The 18,009-nt window shown below is 43.5% G+C and overlaps 1 protein-coding gene across 1 annotated transcript in view; it reads right to left on the bottom strand.

The window, feature by feature from the left end:
• Window positions 1-3,605: 3,605 nt before the first annotated feature.
• Window positions 3,606-18,009, bottom strand: part of LOC112080814 (tumor necrosis factor receptor superfamily member 11A) — a 27,120-nt gene continuing 12,716 nt past the window's right edge. The window contains exons 4-7 of the mRNA XM_070442722.1: window positions 11,113-11,297; window positions 10,923-10,972; window positions 9,922-10,840; window positions 3,606-5,506 (exon numbers count right to left, since the gene is read on the bottom strand). Of these exons, the coding sequence (XP_070298823.1) occupies window positions 5,190-5,506; window positions 9,922-10,840; window positions 10,923-10,972; window positions 11,113-11,297 (1,471 nt within the window). The 3' untranslated portion in view covers window positions 3,606-5,189. The remainder of the gene's footprint in view (window positions 5,507-9,921; window positions 10,841-10,922; window positions 10,973-11,112; window positions 11,298-18,009) is intronic.

The following is an 18,009-nucleotide window of genomic DNA, read 5'->3' as shown; positions in this document are numbered from 1 at the left end:
ATCTCCTCCACTACCTGGGAGACTAGTCCCACCTGAACCCCCTCCTGTACATCATTACTCGTAGTGGGCATCTCCTCCACTACCTGGGAGACTAGCTCCACATGATCCCCCTCCTGTACATCATTACTCGTAGTGGGCATCTCCTCCACTACCTGGGAGACTAGCCCCACATGATCCCCCTCCTCTACCCCATCTCTCGTACTGGGCATCTACTCACCAGTTTGGGGAAATGGTTCCCCAGATCTGTCTTACCTCCTACAACAATATTTTTATGCTGCACATCAGACGCTATGTTCCTCTCTGGTACATGCTGCAACTCATTACTCTCAACACAAACAACTTGTTCCTCAGCAACAGGTGCTTGTGGCTGTTCTACCACTGTCGGCCCACCTCTCCCTACATCAGTGGGCCCAGGCGTTATGAGGACCACCTGCACCCCTCCCTCCGCCTTCTCCCTTTTCAGGCAAGCATGTTGCTTATAGCCAACATCCCCACACTCAAAACACCGCTGACTAACCATACTAGCATGAGCCATATACAGTCTATTGTCATACTTGACAAGTGACATAACCTGTTTCAAAGTGTTTGCAACACAGTGGGACAATTTAAATTGAACTTGCAAACTTCCCAAACCGCAATAACTTGCGCTCCAATAGCTCATTGGGAATAAACGGCGGTACATTTGAATTCGTCACCCTTGTTGACGGAGAAAAAAGCGGTGTACCTTGAATAAACATACCTTTAAGAAGTACGCCTTGCTCAACCATACGATCAACAAGACGCTCTTCTTTAAGAAAAACCTCCACCTTAATCATGCATAGAAAAAGGAAAACCACCAAGAAAAGTAAAACAAGAAAGAAAAAACAGGCAATCTAACTCCAGGCAACACTCGCTCATACAATTTCCAGCATGCACCAAACACTCCCAGCATGCACCAAACACTCCCAGCATGCACCAAACACTCCCAACATGCACCAAACACTCCCAGCATACACCAAACACTCCCAGCATGCACCAAACACTCCCAGCATGCACCAAACACTCCCAGCATGCAGAGAGAGAGACATTGTTACATCATGCCAATTAAGTAAATGTAACTTGATTGATAAAGAAGGAGAGATAATTATAATTATTTTAGCTCAAATCAAGTACAGTACAGGTTAGTGTTCAGGGTCAGGTGTGAGAGGTGAAAGGGCACTGACCTGTAGTAACCCCCAGAGGTGAGATCAGTGTCAGCTGCAGTCCAGAGTGGTGTAGGCTCCCTCTGCTGGCGACTTGAGGAAGTAGCTGAACTTCTTAAACATGAGCTGTAGGGGGCGCTTTATGCAACGCATCAGATCAGTGATCACTACCCCTGGGGGCACTGCATAGGCTGTCACACCTACACCTGTCAATACACGCACGCACACACACACACACACACACAGGGGGGGGGGGCGGGGGGGCACACACACACACAACACCACACACCACACACACACAACACACACACCAACACACACACACACACACACACACACACACCAACTCTCTCGCTTGTACAATGCTCAGGGCATCTTTGCTCCATTTCCAACCCCTTAATATTGGTGTTAAGCCATTAGACACTCACACTGGTACATGCTTAGATCCAGTCTCCATGTAACGGGGTGCAGACCACACAACACACACAACTCAAACCAGGCCCGAAATCAGCGTTACCAACCCTTCTCATATGGTTGTAGGAGAAGTAAGTCCAATCTGTCTTTGTGCTTAGAAAGCAAATATCCTCGTGAAAGACTCTCCAGAAATCCCCTCTTCAATCAGTCTGTCTTTCTGCCACACCAAATGGATGTGTTAGAGAACTCTCTCTCTTGTGTGTGTGTGTGTGTGTGGTGTGTGTGTGTGTGTGTGTGTGTGTGTTGTGTGTGTGGTTGGTGGTGTGTGTGTGTGGGTGTGTGTGTGTGTGTGGTGTGTTGTTGTGTGTGTGTGTGTGTGTGTGTGTGTGTGTGTGTGTGTGTGTGTTGTGTGGGGGGGGGTGTGTGTGTGTGTGTGTGTAAATCCTCCACTAGGTGTAATCCTGTGTAGTGCCAGGGTGTGTGTGGTAAAGTCATGCCTCCAAATTGTTATGAATGATTGATAGGCTACCAGATAAAGTCCCTCTTCATCAGAGGAGAGTTATGTCGTAGAGCAAACTCTCAACAAATGTCTATCTGAATAGTAACAGTATTCTCATTCTGTGCCAAGTAGGACCATTTATTCAGCTGTACCCGGAGGCTCCTTATATTAGCTGGGCATCAAGTTTCACTCTGACCATGTGACTTGACTGTGAAAACCTAGTGTCATATCATCAGGTTAAAACCCAGGGCCCCTACATAGAGAGAGACTGTAAGAAAATGAATCCTACACTCCCATGCTAGTTCTTTCACCTCAGGTTAATTCAAGCCTGTCTAAACAGCAGCTGAAAATATTCCAGTTTCAGCGTTTTCTCTCTGAGATGTTTCTGGTAGTTTCCAGGTGAGCATCTTATTTCCTGCAAACCAGAAAACTCATCCCTACAGGGAATGCGGTGTATATGTGGTGTGTGTGTGGTGTGGTTGTTGTGTGTGTTGGTGTGGTGTGTGTGTGTGTTGTGTGTTGTGTGTGTGTGTGTGTGTGTGTGTGTGGTGTTGTGTGGTGTGTGGTTGTGTGTGTGTGTGTGTGTGTGTGTTTGTGTGTTGTTGTGTGTGGGTGTTGGGTGTGTGTGTGTGTGTGTGTAAATCCTCCACTAGGTGAAATCCTACCATAGTTAGGTGCCAATGTTCTCCAACCATACACTGTCCAAGAAACCGAGCCTCATGTTACAACACTTCTCTGTTCTGTTCTTGTGTAAAGAAGCTGAGACATCTCATGTAAACCACGTGCAGACTTAGTTATAACTTCCTGTTTTCACAGACCAACGAGAAAATACCCTCCTCTCCTGTGGGCCTGTGCCACTACCGATACAAAGCACCACCACACAAGACACGGCACTGCAAACACAAGGGCACACACACAAACAGTCCAAAACCGAAAAACCCAAACACAAAGCCGCCCAACCAAAAAAAAAACACCACAACACACACACACAACACACACGAACACAACACACACATGGGGGGCGGCGCGACACACACACAAGCAGCACACGACAGCGAGCCGGGGACACGACGACACACACAGGCACACACACACACACACACACACACACACACACACACACACACACACACACATACACACACACACAGACACACAGACATACAGACACACACACAAACACAAACCAGGCCCAAAATCAGCTTTGCCAGCCTTTCTCATGTGGTTATAGAGAAAATAGTCCAATCCTAAATGCTACGCTATCTAAACTTGGCCTATGCTATGTTGGTCCTATACTGCCAGCTGGCAGTCATCTTGTGTGGTAATGAAAGACTGTCAGTCTGTCTGTCAGCATTGGGACAGTGACAGAAACTGAAGCCTGGCCGCATGTGTAATTAGCGTTGTTTTCACAGTCATTATGGCTCATTGTAATTACCAGATAATAGACAGTAAACCATGAAGTAACAGTAAGACTGCTGTCACAACGAGGCTTGATGAAAAAACACGATGAATTTTTATCAAAACAGTTCTGTCATTTATTGCAATTTGATTTGAATCAATATGTACATTTTATTTACAGATATGAACAAGGTAAAAGTTTCCACTTTCAACTCCTGAAAGCTTTATTTTATTGGATAGCTATTGAATACCTGGTCTCAGACCTGGACTTGTGGAGGCAGATTAACAAAATGTCTCAGCTTACACAAACTCTCAGTTCTTATTAAGGAAGGTCAATATCTAATCATGAGTAGGTGCTTAATTATTTTGGTGGGTGAATCCTAGGTCTCCTGCTGGGCACAAGACTGTTACCCCTCTGAGCTAAAGCTAACACCAGTCTTTTTAAACACGGTTACTCACAACAGTGTGGATCACCAAACCACTTCCATGGTTTTTGTAGTAAGACAATAAGGTCTTTGGTTCCAGAGATTTCTTCATTAGTCCTACACCTGACAGCATAAAACACGTTTTAACAAACATTTACATGTATATTATTCACTGAGTCCACAAAACATGAAGAACACCTGCTCCTTCCATGAAATAGACTGACCAGGTGAATCTGGGTGGAAGCTATGATCCCTTATTGATGTCACTTGTTAAATCCACTCCAATCAGTGTAGATGCCCACAATGCACACTGGCTGCAAAATGCATGGATTMTTTTAGGGGGCATTAAGGCCACACAAAGGGGATGTAGCCGGGACATTCGARGCATTATCAAGTGCTTGTCAAATTGTGAATGAGAGACTGATGAAGTGTGTACATCCTGCACAAAAAAACTAAGCAGAGCTCCTGCCTTTCATGCAACTTTTTTTCAAATCATCATTAGAGTCGCATCATGCAGCCTTAAAATGTATTAGAAATCAAAACATATAGCCCAACATTTGTATCACAACTAAAGTTACACGAAAACCTCTAAATTAAGCACATGGGAGTACTGTACCTGATTCTTTGTTAACCACTCAACACAGACTAGCCTCGTGTTATAATTATTCAGCTTTGTTCCATTAACCCTTTGTTCATTTGTATTCTTCATATTATAAAATATAAAATAATGCCACAGAATTCTAAACAAATCTTGTCTGCTAAATGAACTAGTGTAGCCCACAGACATTTGGCATAGCCAGATCAGGACCTAACATAAGGAATTAGACTACATTTTCTTCATATCATGTTTCTTTAGACCACTCAAAAGAAATAATGGATTTACTGTGATGGTTTAGGCTATATTACATGGATTTATTCCATTTTTAAAGGTCTGCATCAGTGGCTTGTAGGAAGTGGAAGCCAGGAGATGCTAAATGTGTTTATGTTAATTAACAGTCAATTACTGTGAGACAGGCAGTTATTTGCTTGACATTCACCGGCTGAAACAATTTCATTACCGCTAAAGCTCTACGTGAGACTATTGAGAAACAACTACAAGGGCCAGATGAGGATCACAGTCCTCCAGGTTCCAAGTCTATGGCCCAGTTCCAATACTTAACACTAACCCAGGAAGAACATGGACTATTGTTTGGAGTAGGTCGTAGCAGTAGGCTTTGGACTGGCTTCGCTCCTCTCGTGGTTTAATGGTACACTATCCACAATGTTCACGTTTCAATTCTCCCTCGGCCACTGATCAGTCACTTCCTGAACCGGCAGGTTGTCCTCCTGCAGTAGGGGGTTATGGGTAATGGAGTTTACTGAGGACGCCACTGACGAATGGCTGACACTTTTGGAGGAGATGGAACTCTGGAACATCGGAGCTCTCTCATTGGCCTGTTCCTGGACGGGGCTTCCGAACGCATCGTCTGGCCCCTCCCCCTCGTTGCCTAGAGATGTCTGGCTGACGTAGACGACGATGACGTCAGCGTTGAAGTTCATCACCTGACCGCTAGAGATGAAGGTGGTATTGTTGTTCCCCGTCACCTGACCTGAGAGAGAGAACGAGAGAGAGAGAGAGAGAGAGAGAGAACAAGAGAGAGAGAGAGAGAACGAGAGAAAGAGAGCGATACGAGAGAGAGACAGAGAGAAAAAAAAAGAGAAGAACGGGGGGAAGACAGAGAGATCGACAAGCGAGAGAGAGAAGAGAGAAGAGAGAAGAAGATGAGAGAGAGAGAGAGAGAGAGAGAGAAAGAGAGAGACAGAGAGAGAGAGAGAGAGAGATAAGGGGTCAGTTTAGCCAGCATGTTAGGGGCAACCCCAGATGACTAATAGCCAGTGGGCTTGATGATGACGGTGCACAGTGACCACAGAAAGACCGTGGTTGGCTGCGGTACCTTTGACCATAGACCTGGTCAAGGACATCCTAACCATATCCTTGAACATCAGGGTTTCAGTGTGACAAGCAGTTTTCATTCTATGTGAAAATGTCCAACTTTATTCAAACCACCACTTAGACATAGAGAAGTATAGTTTGTCAGAACATTATCACAGACGACATGTCCTGTTCACTACAGAAACAGATACTGTCATTAAATCTGACGTTATACAGTGGCAAAAAAAAAGTATGTGAACCCTTTGGAATTACCTGGATTTATGCATAAATTGGTCATCAAATTTGATCTGATCTTCATCTAAGTCACAACAATAGACAAACATGGTGTGCTTAAACTAATAACACACAAATTATTGTATTTTTCTTGTCTATATAGAATACATAATTTAAACATTCACTGTGTAGGTTGGAAAAAGTATGTGAACCCCTAGGTTATTGACAAAAGCTAATTGGAGTCAGGAGTCAGCTGACCTGGAGTCCAATCAATGAGCCGAGATTGGAGACGTTGGTTAGAGCAGCCTTGCCCTATAAAAAACACTCACAAAATTTAAGTTTGCTATTCACAAGAAGCATGGCCTGATGTGAACCTTGTCTCTTTTACAAAAAAGATCTCAGAAGACATAAAGTTAAGAATTGTTGACTTGCATAAAGCTGGAAAGGGTTACAAAAGTATCTCTAAAAGCCTTGATGTTCATCAGTCCACGGTAAGACAAATTGTCTAAATGGAGAAAGTTCAGCACTGTTGGTACTCTCCCTAGGAGTGCCTGTCCTGCAAAGATGACTACAAAAGCACAGCGCAGAATGCTCAATGAGGTTAAGAAGAATCCTAGAGTGTCAGCTAGACTTACAGAAATCTCTGGAACATGCTAACATCTCTGTTGACGAGTCTACGATACGTAAAACACAAAACAAGAATGGTGTTCATGGGAGGACACCACGGAAGAAGCCACTGCTGTCCAAAAAAACATTGTTGCACATCTGAAGTTTGCAAAAGTGCACCTGGATGTTCTACAGCTCTACTGGCAAAATATTCCGTGTACAGATGAAACTACAGTTGAGTTGTTTGGAAGGAACAGACAACACTATGTGTCGAGAGAAAAAGGCACAACATCAAAACCTCATCCCAACTGTAAAGTATTTGCTGCCTCAGGGCCTGGACAGCTTGCTATCATCGACAGAAAAATGAATTCCCAAGTTTATCAAGACATTCTTTTAATTTAACCAGGAAAGTCAGTTAAGAACAAATTCTTATTTACAATGACGGCCTATCGGGGGAAAAGTGGGTTAACTGCCTTGTTCAGAACAACAGATTTTTACTTTGTCAGCTCGGGGATTCGATCCAGCAACCCTTCAGTTACTGGCCCAAAGGTCTAACCACTAGGCTACCTGCCACCCCTAAATTTTATTTTCAGGAGAACGTTAGGCTATCTGTCCGCCAATTGAAGCTCAAAAGAAGTTGGGTGATGCAACAGGACAACGATCCAAAACACAGAAATAAATCAACAACAAAATGGCTTCAACAGAAGAAAATACACCTTCTGGAGTTCTGACCTCAACCCAATTGAGATGCTGTGGCATGACCTCAAGAGAGCAGTTCACACCAGACATCTCAAGAATATTGCTATTTTGTAAAGATGAATGGTTCAAAATTCCTCCTGACCATTGTGCAGGTCTGATCCACAACTACAGAAAATGTTTGGTTGAGGTTATTGCTGCCAAAGGAGGGTCAACCAGTTATTAAATCCAAGGGTTCACATACTTTTTCCAACCTGCCCTGTGAATGTTTACACAGAGTTTTCAATAAAGACATGAAAATGTATAATTCTTTGTGTGTTATTAGTTTAAGCAGACTGTGTTTGTCTATTGTTGTGACCTAGATGAAGATCAGTTCAAATTGTATGACCAATTTATGCAGAAATCCAGGTATTTCCAATGGGTTCACACACTTTTTCTTGCCACTGTAACTTCCAGCTACTGTAGCATCAATCCTTGCAGCCAGACACCACACTGAGCCGTCGGAACATTCAAATCAAGAGGAACAAACTTCCATCTGTTCCCTTATTTCCATATTCATAGATCACACTACTGATGGCATTTATAAACACGACCGGAAACTTACAGACATCCATGTCTGATGCCGTCTGCCGCCCATTCCAACACACCTCCTCCTCCGTTCTATCCTTCCGTCTCGCTCTCTCTCCATTTTTCTTTCCTTCTCTAGTTCCTTTTTTAAAACTCTTTAGAAGTGCAACGAGACCCCAGACCTTCATTGAGTCACTCTTCACACATTTTTGTACACACAGACACTCACGCACACATTTATCATAACAGATGTGTCAGTGTCTGGAATCACATCTGAAATAAGCTACTGGAACTGTAATACCAGTCTGTGCAGGAATACCTGCTGTCTCTGTTTACAGTAGACTGTTTACAGTTGAACTACCCTAGAGAGGCAGATAACATAAACCGTACACATGGCATAGTAAGAATAGAAAAAACTATCTGACCACATGATTGTGAAACATTTTAGTCTAAAGTGGCTTCCTCTCTTCATGTCCTTTCCTTCTTCCTTCCTCATGTGATCATGTGGAAGAAGTGTCCTTGCTTCGCTCTCTGTACTGTTCTCACCTATCCTGCAGCTCTTTGTGAAGGAGAGGAGAGACAAGGATAGGAAATCTCAATAGACTGTTGAGACTGTCCCTGTCTCTCTGAGGTGTGATCCCATGTTTAACCTCTGAGCGGGAAGTCCAGTTAATTACATGTTATTACTGCATTATGGGAAACTGTGTTTATTTGCTTACTGCTGCATTGGGGCATAATTCAAGTATACAGTGATCAATGAGAGTTTGAAAGTGTGTGAGTCTGTGTATTACTCAAGGGCTGTGTATTCAGAGCACATCTTGTTTCAATTACACCTGTGGTCACTTTGAATAACCCTGTGGAACTCTGGGTAAACAGGAGTGTTGTTTGTGAGCTCACACTCAGAGAGTTAAACACCCACCCACCCACGCACGCACACACACACACACACACACACACACACACACACACAAAAAACCCCCCCCCCCCCCCCCCCCCCCCCACCCCCCTCACACACACACACCACACACACACAACAACACACACACAACCACACACACACACACACACACACACACACACACACACACACACACACACACACCTACACACACACACACACACACACACACAGCACACACACACACTGAATGTTACAGCGTGTAATCACTGGCTCATCACACCACATTCTTACTGTGTGTGGTCGTTAAGCCAACAGGAGGACATAGGTGGAAACCAATACATACATTTTGGATGTATCATCTTTTCACAGTCCTATACAATAACCCAGGTCCAATAAGAATCATCTTTTCACAGTCCTATACAATTAACCAGGTCCAATAAGATCATCTTTTCACAGTCCTATACAATAACCTGTCCAATAAAATCATCTTTTCACAGTCCTAATACAATAACCCCAGGTCCAATAAGAATCATCTTTTCACAGTCCTATACAATAACCCGGTCCAATAGAATCATCTTCACAGTCCTATACAATAACCAGTCAATAAGAATCATCTTTTCACAGTCCTATACAATAACCCTGGTCCAATCAGAATCATCCTTTTCACAGTCCTATACAATAACCCAGCGTCAATAAGAATCATCTTTTCACAGTCCTATACAATAACCCAGTCCAATCAGAATCATCTTTTCACAGTCCTATAAATAAACCCTGGTCCAATAAGAATCATCTTTTCACAGTCCTATACAATAACCCTGGTCCAATAAGAATCATCTTTTCACAGTCCTATACAAATAACCCAGGTCCAATCCAGAAATCATCTTTTCACAGTCCTATACAATAACCCAGGTCCAATAAGAATCATCTTTTCACAGTCCTATACAATAACCCAGGTCCAATAAGCCAGGAGAAACACCAGTGGATTTATTTATCTTTCCTCTTTAACAATGGTTGGAATGTATAATGACATGTGTATTTAGCCTTTTTCTTATGAGTGTGGCACTGCTAGAACTCTGCGCTGTATCTACCTGAGGTGAGTGCTGGTTCCGTGAGTTGACTCTGGAGGCTCTCAGGGGCACAATCCAGTTCCGAGCCCCCAGACGAGAGCTTGTTTCCCCCACTGTTCCTCCAAGAAAGTCCCTGGTTTTGCTCACTGCTGGAGGCCTCAGAGGTCAGCTCGGACTGCCGGTCACCCACAGTTACAGAGGTCACCGAGGGGTAAGGAGATATTGTGGAGGTCAACGGGGCTTTTRTGGTGGGGGTGGAGCTTATGCTGCAGTTCAGTCTGTATAGCTCCTCCCCTTTCCCCTGTGAGCTGTCAATAAGCTGACCTTTGACCTCTGACCTGACTTGGGTCAGCGGCGGGTAGAGGTCACATGAATGGTCAGCAGGGGAGAGTGGGGAGGAGGTATGGCTGCTCCTCTCAGAGCTTTTCACTTGCAGGCCCTCTACCACCTTGGCCCTCTCCCTCCCTCCATCTTTCCTTTCATCCTTTTCTCCCCCCTTGCTCTCCCCCTCTCCTCCACAGGAGCAGGTCCCGAGGGTTCCAGGGTTGACAGCCTGGCTACAGTCTTCATTATCCCCTACCTCTAATGGTTCCTTGACAGACAACACACACACACAGGAGCCAGCCCACAGTGGAGACACACACACACCCTCCTCGCACACAGCCTCCTCAGAAACCTCCTCCGCCTCCCCTGACCCCTCACTCCCCACCCCCTCATCCTCCTCCTCCCTCCTCTCCTCCTTCTCCTTCCTCTCCTCCTCCATCTCTTTGGTGGGTGGCAGTTTGACTTGGTCACCAGGTGTAGCTGTAGGACAGGTGTGTGGGGTTTCTGAGGGGCTGTGAGCCAGGCCAATAAGACAGGTTGTCTCACGTAGAGTGCCGCTCTGACCCTCTAGTCCCCCTCCCACGACCCCACTGTGGTAGAGAGGGGCCAGAGTCTCCTGGAAAGAGAGACAGACAGATTAGACTATTTGTCAACTGTTAATGCGTGTCATCTTGACCACTAAAGAGAGTCTACCTTACCTGCTGTATCCTGGTCCTTTTCAGATTCTGGACACATGATCGTAAATTCACTGTAAGACATAAGAGGATGACATTAGTCAGTCATTTCACTCATTAGTCAGTCATTTTATGCCGAGACATATTTCTATAAAAGCAAAATTCCCTCAACATCATGGTCATACATAACGAATGTGATCTCTTCCTCAGGTACCTGAGAGTAGTCGAAGTTTTTCCTTGTAGCAGAAGAGCAGGAGGATGAGGAGACAGAGGACAGTGATGACTGACAGAACCCACAGTAGGACCCAGGAGGTAGAGGCACCAGAGAGAGGGGGTCCACAGACAGCATCAGTCTGGTCGTTCCCCGTCTGCTTGTCACTCTTCCCCAGACCGTTACAACTGGGAGGAGAAAACACAGGAGAGGACACATTGTAATTATTTCTGTTTTTAGCAATCCAGGCATTCCATCTCTCTTTATCTCTCTTTTTCTCTTTCTCTGCTCTCTCTAAATTCAATTCAATTCGAAGGGTTTATTGGCATGGGAAACATATGTTTACATTGCAAAAGCAAGTGAAATAGAAAATAAAGAAAAGTTAAATAATCAATAAAAAATTACCAGTAAACATTACACTCACAAGTTTCAAAGGAATAGAGACATTTCAAATGTCATATTATGGCTATGTACAGTGTTATAATGATGTGCAAATAGTTAATGTAAGAAAGCAAACATAAATAAACATAAATATGGGTTGTATTTACAAGGGTGTTTGTTCTTCACTGGTTGCCTTTTTCTTGTGGCAACAGGTCTACTAACATGTTACATGTGAAACAAGAGGGGAAAAAACTCTAGACCACCTTTACACCACACAGAGATGCGTACAAAGCTCTCCCTCGCCCTCCATTTGGCAATTCTATCCTCCTGATTCCTGCATACAAGTGAAAACAAAAGCAGGAAGTACCAGTGACTAGCTTAATACGGAAGTGGTCAGATGACGCAGATGCTAAGCTACAGGACTGTTTTGCTAGCACATACTGGAATATGTTCCGGGATTCATCCGATGGCATTGAGGAGTATACCACATCAGTCACCGGCTTCATTAATAAGTGCATCGATGACGTCGTCCCCACAGTGACTGAGTGTACATGCCCCAACCAGAAGCCATGGATTACAGACAACATCCGCATGGAGCTAAAGGGCAGAGCTGCCGCTTTCAAGGAGCGGGACTCTAACCCGGACGCTTATATGAAATCCCGCGATGCCCTCCAACGAATTATCAAACAGGCAAAGCGTAAATACAGGACTAAGATTGAATCCTACCACACCAGCTCCGGATGTGGCAGGGCTTGAAAACTATTCCAGACTACAAAGGGAGCCCAGTCGTGAGCTGCCCAGTGACACAAGCCTACCAGACGAGCTAAATTACTTCTATGCACGGTTCGAGGCAAGCAACAATGAAACATGCACGAGAGCACAAGCTGTTCCAGACAACTGGGTAATCATGCTCGCAGTAGCCGATGTGAGCAAGACCTTAAAACAGGTCAACATTCACAAGCCTGCAGGGCCAGACGGATTACCAGGACGTGTACTCCTAGCATGCGCTGACCAACTGCCAAGTGTCTTCACTGACATTTTCAACCTGTCCCTGGCCGAGTCTGTAATACCTACATGTTTCAAGCAGACCCCCATGGTACATGTGCCCAAGAACACCAAGGTAACCTGCCTCAATGATTACCGAACCGTAGCACTCACGTCTGTAGCTATGAAGTGCTTTGAAAGGCTGGTCATAGCTCGCATCAACAACAACATCATCCCAGAAATCCTGGACCCAGTCCAATTTGCATACCGCCCCAACAGATCCAYAGATGACTCTATTATAATCAACAATGAATGCCCTTTTCCACTTGGACAAAAGGAATGCCTACATGAATGCCTACATGATAATGCTGTTCATTGACTACATCTCAGCGTTCAACACCATAGTGCCCTCAAAGCTCATCACTAAGCTAAGGATCCGAGGAGTAAACAACTCCCTCTGCAACTGATTCCTGGACTTCCTAACGGGCCACCCCGTGGTAAGGGTAGACCACAACACATATCCTATGCTGAACCTCAACACGGAGGCTCCTCAGGGGTGTGTGCTTAGTCCCCTCCTGTACTCCCTGTTCACCCATGACTGCGTGGCAAAGCACGACTCCAACAGTATCATTAAGTTTGCCTGGAAGTGTGGTGCCAGGACAACAACCTCTCCCTCAACGTGATCAAGACAAAGGAGATGATCGTGGACTACAGGAAAAGGAGGGCCGAGCACGCCCCCATTCTCAGCGACAGGGCTGTAGTGGAGCAGGTTGACAGCTTCAAGTTCCTTGGTGTCCACATCACCAACAAATTACCATATTCCAAACACACCTAGAAAGTCGGGAAGAGGGCACGACAATGCCTATTCCCCCTCAGGAGACTGATAAGATTTGGCATGGGTCCTCAGATCCTCAAAAATGTATACAGCTGCACCATTGAGAGCATCCTGACTGGTTGACTCACCACCTGGTGTGGCAACTTCTCGGCTTCCGATTGCAAGGCGCTACAGAGGGTAGTGTGTACGGCCCAGTACATCACTGGGACCAAGCTCCAAGCCATCCAGGAACCCTTTACCAGGCGGTGTCAGAGGAAGGCACTATAAACTGCCAAAGACTCCAGCCACCCTAGTCATAGACTGTTCTCTCTGCTACTGCACGGCAAGCGGTACCGGAGCACCAAGTCTAGGTCCAAAAGGCTGCTTAACAGCTTCTACCCCCAAACCATAAGACTGCTGAACAGCTAATCAAATTGCTACCCGGACTATTTGCATTAACACCCCCCCCTTTTTATGCTGCTGCTGCTCTCTGTTATTATCTATTATCTACGCATAGTCACTTTACCCCTATCTACATGTACATATTACCTCAAATACATCAACTAACCTGTACCCCCGCACATTGACTCGTAACCGGTACCCCCTGTATACAGTGCCTTGCAAAAGTATTCATCCCCCTTGGCGTTTTTTCCTATTTTGTTGCATTACAACCTGTAATTTAAATAGATTTTTATTTGGATTTCATATAATGGACATACACAAAATAGTCTAACTTGGTGAAGTGAAATGAAAAAAATTACTTGTTTCAAAGAATTATACAAAATTAAAAACTGAAAAGTGGTGTGAGCATATGCATTCACCCCCTTTGCTATTAAGCTCCTAAATAAGATCTGGTGCAACCAATTACCTTCAGAAGTCACATAATTAGTTAAATAAAGTCCACCTGTGTGCAATCTAAGTGCCACATGATCTGTCACATGATCTCAGAATATATATAGACTGGTTCTAAAAGGCCCCAGAGTCTGCAACACCACACAGCAAGGGGCACCACCAAGCAAGCGGCACCATGAAGACCAAGGAGCTCTCCAAACAGGTCAGGGACAAAGTTGTGGAGAAGTGCAGATCAGGGTTGGGTTATAAAAAAATATCAGAAACCTTGAACATCCCACGGAGCACCATTAAATCCATTATAAAAAATGTGAAAGAATATGAAACCACAACAAACCTGCCAAGAGAGGGCCGCCCACCAAAACTCACGGACCAGGAAAGGAGGGCATTAACCAGAGAGGCAACAAAGAGACCAAAGATAACCCTGAAGGAGCTGCAAAACTCCACAGAGTGGATTGGAGTATCTGTCCATAGGACCACTTTAAGCCATACACTCCACAGAGCTGGACTTTACGGACCAGTGCCCAGAAAAAAGCCATTCCTTAAAGAAAAAATAAGCAAACACGTTTGGTGTTCGCCTAAAGGCATGCGGGAGACTCCCCAAAACATATGGAAGAAGGTACTCGGGTCAGATGAGACTAAAATGTAGCTTTTTGGCCATCAAGGAAAATGCTATGTCTGGCGCAAACCCAACACCTCTCATTACCCCGAGAACACAGTCCCTGCTGATGTTTTTCAGGGACTGGGAAACTGGTCAGAATTGAAGGAATGATGGATGGTGCTAAATACAGGGAAATTCTTGAGAGAAACCTGTTTCAGTCTTCCAGAGAATTGAGACTGGAACGGAGGTTCACCTTCCAGCAGGACAGTGACCGTATGCATACTGCTAAAGCAACACTTGAGTGGTTTAAGGGGAAACATTTAATAGACTTGGAATGGCCTAGTCAAAGCCCAGACCTCAATCCAATTGAGAATCTGTGGAATTACAAGTAAACCTTCTTAGGGCTAGGCGTCCCGCTAGCGGGACAAATTCCGGTGCAACTGGAGGGTGCGCAATTCTAGTAAATAATCATACAAATTATGGATATTAAACATTTAGGTACATACAAGTGTCTTATATCGTTGAAAGCTTAAATTCTTGTTAATCTAACTGCACTGTCCGATTTACAGTAGCTATTACAGCGAAAGCATGCCATGCGTTTGTTTGAGGATGGTGCCCCACATCAAAATATTTTTCCACTGGCACAGGTTTCATAAATTCACAAATAGCGTTCAATATTCACTAAGTCAGTTTAGTTGGCGCCATCGATTTGAGTAATCCACTCGTTCAACATGCAGAGATAGGAATCCAAAAATCTACCCCTAAACTTTGTTTCAACAAGTCAAAATATGTTTCTATTTACTCCTCAGATACCCTCAAATGTAATCAAACTATAATATTTCTTACGGAAAGAAGTATGTTCAATAGGAAACCGATTTTAGCAGGTGTCCCTGTACTAAAACTGATGTTTCTTAATCGTTTTGGAAGTTACAAGCCTGAAATCTTGAACATAGACTGCTGACACCCTGTGGAAGTATGCCCCTATACTTTCCATTGTAATTTCCATTGTATGGTTTCTCTCTCAAAAAATATTCTGGTTGTTTTTTCTTTGGATTTTTCTCCTACCATATCTATTGTGTTATTTTCTCCTACCATATCTATTGTGTTATTTTCTCCTACCATATCTATTGTGTTWTTTTCTCCTACCATATCTATTGTGTTATTTTCTCCTACCATATCTATTGTGTTATTTTCTCCTACCATATCTATTGTGTTATTTTCTCCTACCATATCTATTGTGTTATTTTCTCCTACCATATCTATTGTGTTATTTTCTCCTACATTATTTGAACATTTCTACAAACGACAAAGTGTTTCCTTTCCGATCCCATTATATAAATATCCTGGCTTCAGGGCCTGAGCAACAGGCAGTTTACTTTTGACGCATCATTCAGGCAGAATTTGAGCAAAAAGAGGCCTAGCCCTAAGAAGTTTTAACGAACCCATCCAACTTCAAGAAGCTGGAGCAGTTTTGCCTTGAAGAATGCGCAAAAATCCCAGTGACTAGATGTGCCAAGCTTATAGAGACATATCCCAAGAGACTGGCTCTACAAAAGGTGGCTCTACAATGTATTGACTTTGTTTTTTTGTCTTATTTCTTGTTTGTTTCACAATAAAACATATTTTGTATCTACCAAGAGGTAGGCATGTTGTGTAAATCAAATGATACAAAATCTATTTTAATTCCAGGTTGTAAGACAACAAAATAAGAAAAATGCAAAGGGGGGTGAATACTTTCGCAATTCACTGTATAGTCTCGTTAGTGTTATTGATTTGTTGCTGTTAAATTTTTTACTTTTGTTTATTTAGTAAAAATTCATATTTTTCTTAAAACGCCATTGTTGGTTAAGGGCTTGTAAGTAAGCATTTCATGGTAAAGTCTACACCGGTTGTATTCGGCGCATGTGACAAATACATTTTGATTTGATTTGAAATCTTGCTGCTGTGATGGCACACTGTGGTATTTCCCCCAATATATATATGGGAGGGAGGTTATCAAAATTGGATTTGTTTTGGAATTCTTTGTGGGTCTGTGTAATCTGAGGGAAATATGTATATCTAATATGGTCATACATTGGGCAGGAGATGAGGAAGTGCAGTTCAGTTTTCACCTCGTTTTGTGGGCAGAGTGCACATAACCTGTCTTCTCTTGAGAGCCAGGTCTGCCTACGGCGGCCTCTCTCAATAGCAAGGCTATGCTCACTGAGTCTGTACATAGTCAAAGCTTTCTTTAAGTTTGGGTCAGTCACAGTGGTCAAGTATTCTGCCACTGTGTACTCTCTGTTTAGGGACAAATAGCATTCTAGTTTGTTCTGTTTTTTTGTTAATTCCTTCCAAAGTGTCAAGTAATTCTCTTTTTGTTTTCTCGTTATTTGGTTGCGTCTAATTGTGTTGCTGTCCTGATTTTCTCTGCCGCTGTTTGTGTTTGTGAACAGAGCCCCAGAACCAGCTTGCTTAATAAGGGACTCTTCTTTAGGGTAATCTCTCTGTAAGTGATAGCTTTGTTATGGAAGGTTTTGGAATCGCTTCCTTTTAGGTGGTTGTAGAATTGAACACTCTTTTCTGGATTTTGATCATTAGCGGGTATCGGCCTAATTCTGCTCTGTATGCATTATTTGGTGTTTTACGTTGGACACTTGTTGTTTGTGTACATAGATTTTATAACGTCATATGTGTTTCCCTCAGCACCACAGGCCTTTTTGGGTTGGATGGTTTGTATTTTGTCCTGTAGTTCATTCAATGCAATTGGAGAATCCTGCAATTGGAGGGTCTGGTAGTCTTTAGTAGCTGATTCTAAGATTTGTAATTGATCATGTACAGTATATGTTTTTGCTGTTTGTTCTTTGTGATAGAGCCAAAAAGATTGCAGAAGTGGTTTATCCACACATCTACATCTTGGATAGATAACTCTTCCTGTTGTTGTTTGTTTAGTGTCTTCCTATTTTCCCAGAAGTGGTTAGATTCTATGGATTCTTCAATTACATTGAGCTGATTTCTGACCTGCTGTTCCTTCTTTTTTGTAGTTTATTTCTGTATTGTTTTAGTGACTCACCATAGTGAAGGCGTAGGCTCAGGTTTTCTGGGTCTCTGTTTTTGGTTGGATAGGTTACTCAATTTCTTTCTTAGGTTTTTCCATTCTTCATCAAACCATTTGTCATTGTTTTAAATTTTCTTAGGTTGTCTGCTTGAACGTTTAAGATATCTTTCACTCTTTCTTTCTTTCTTTCTTTCTCCAAAGAGAGAGATCAGGCACACAGTCCCCAGATAGACT

This window comes from Salvelinus sp. IW2-2015, unplaced genomic scaffold (genome assembly GCF_002910315.2).
Source record: "Salvelinus sp. IW2-2015 unplaced genomic scaffold, ASM291031v2 Un_scaffold16518, whole genome shotgun sequence".
Classification (NCBI taxonomy): Eukaryota; Metazoa; Chordata; class Actinopteri; order Salmoniformes; family Salmonidae; genus Salvelinus; species Salvelinus sp. IW2-2015.
Note: the sequence above shows the minus strand (reverse complement) of the source record. Positions and strands in the feature narration are given on the sequence as shown.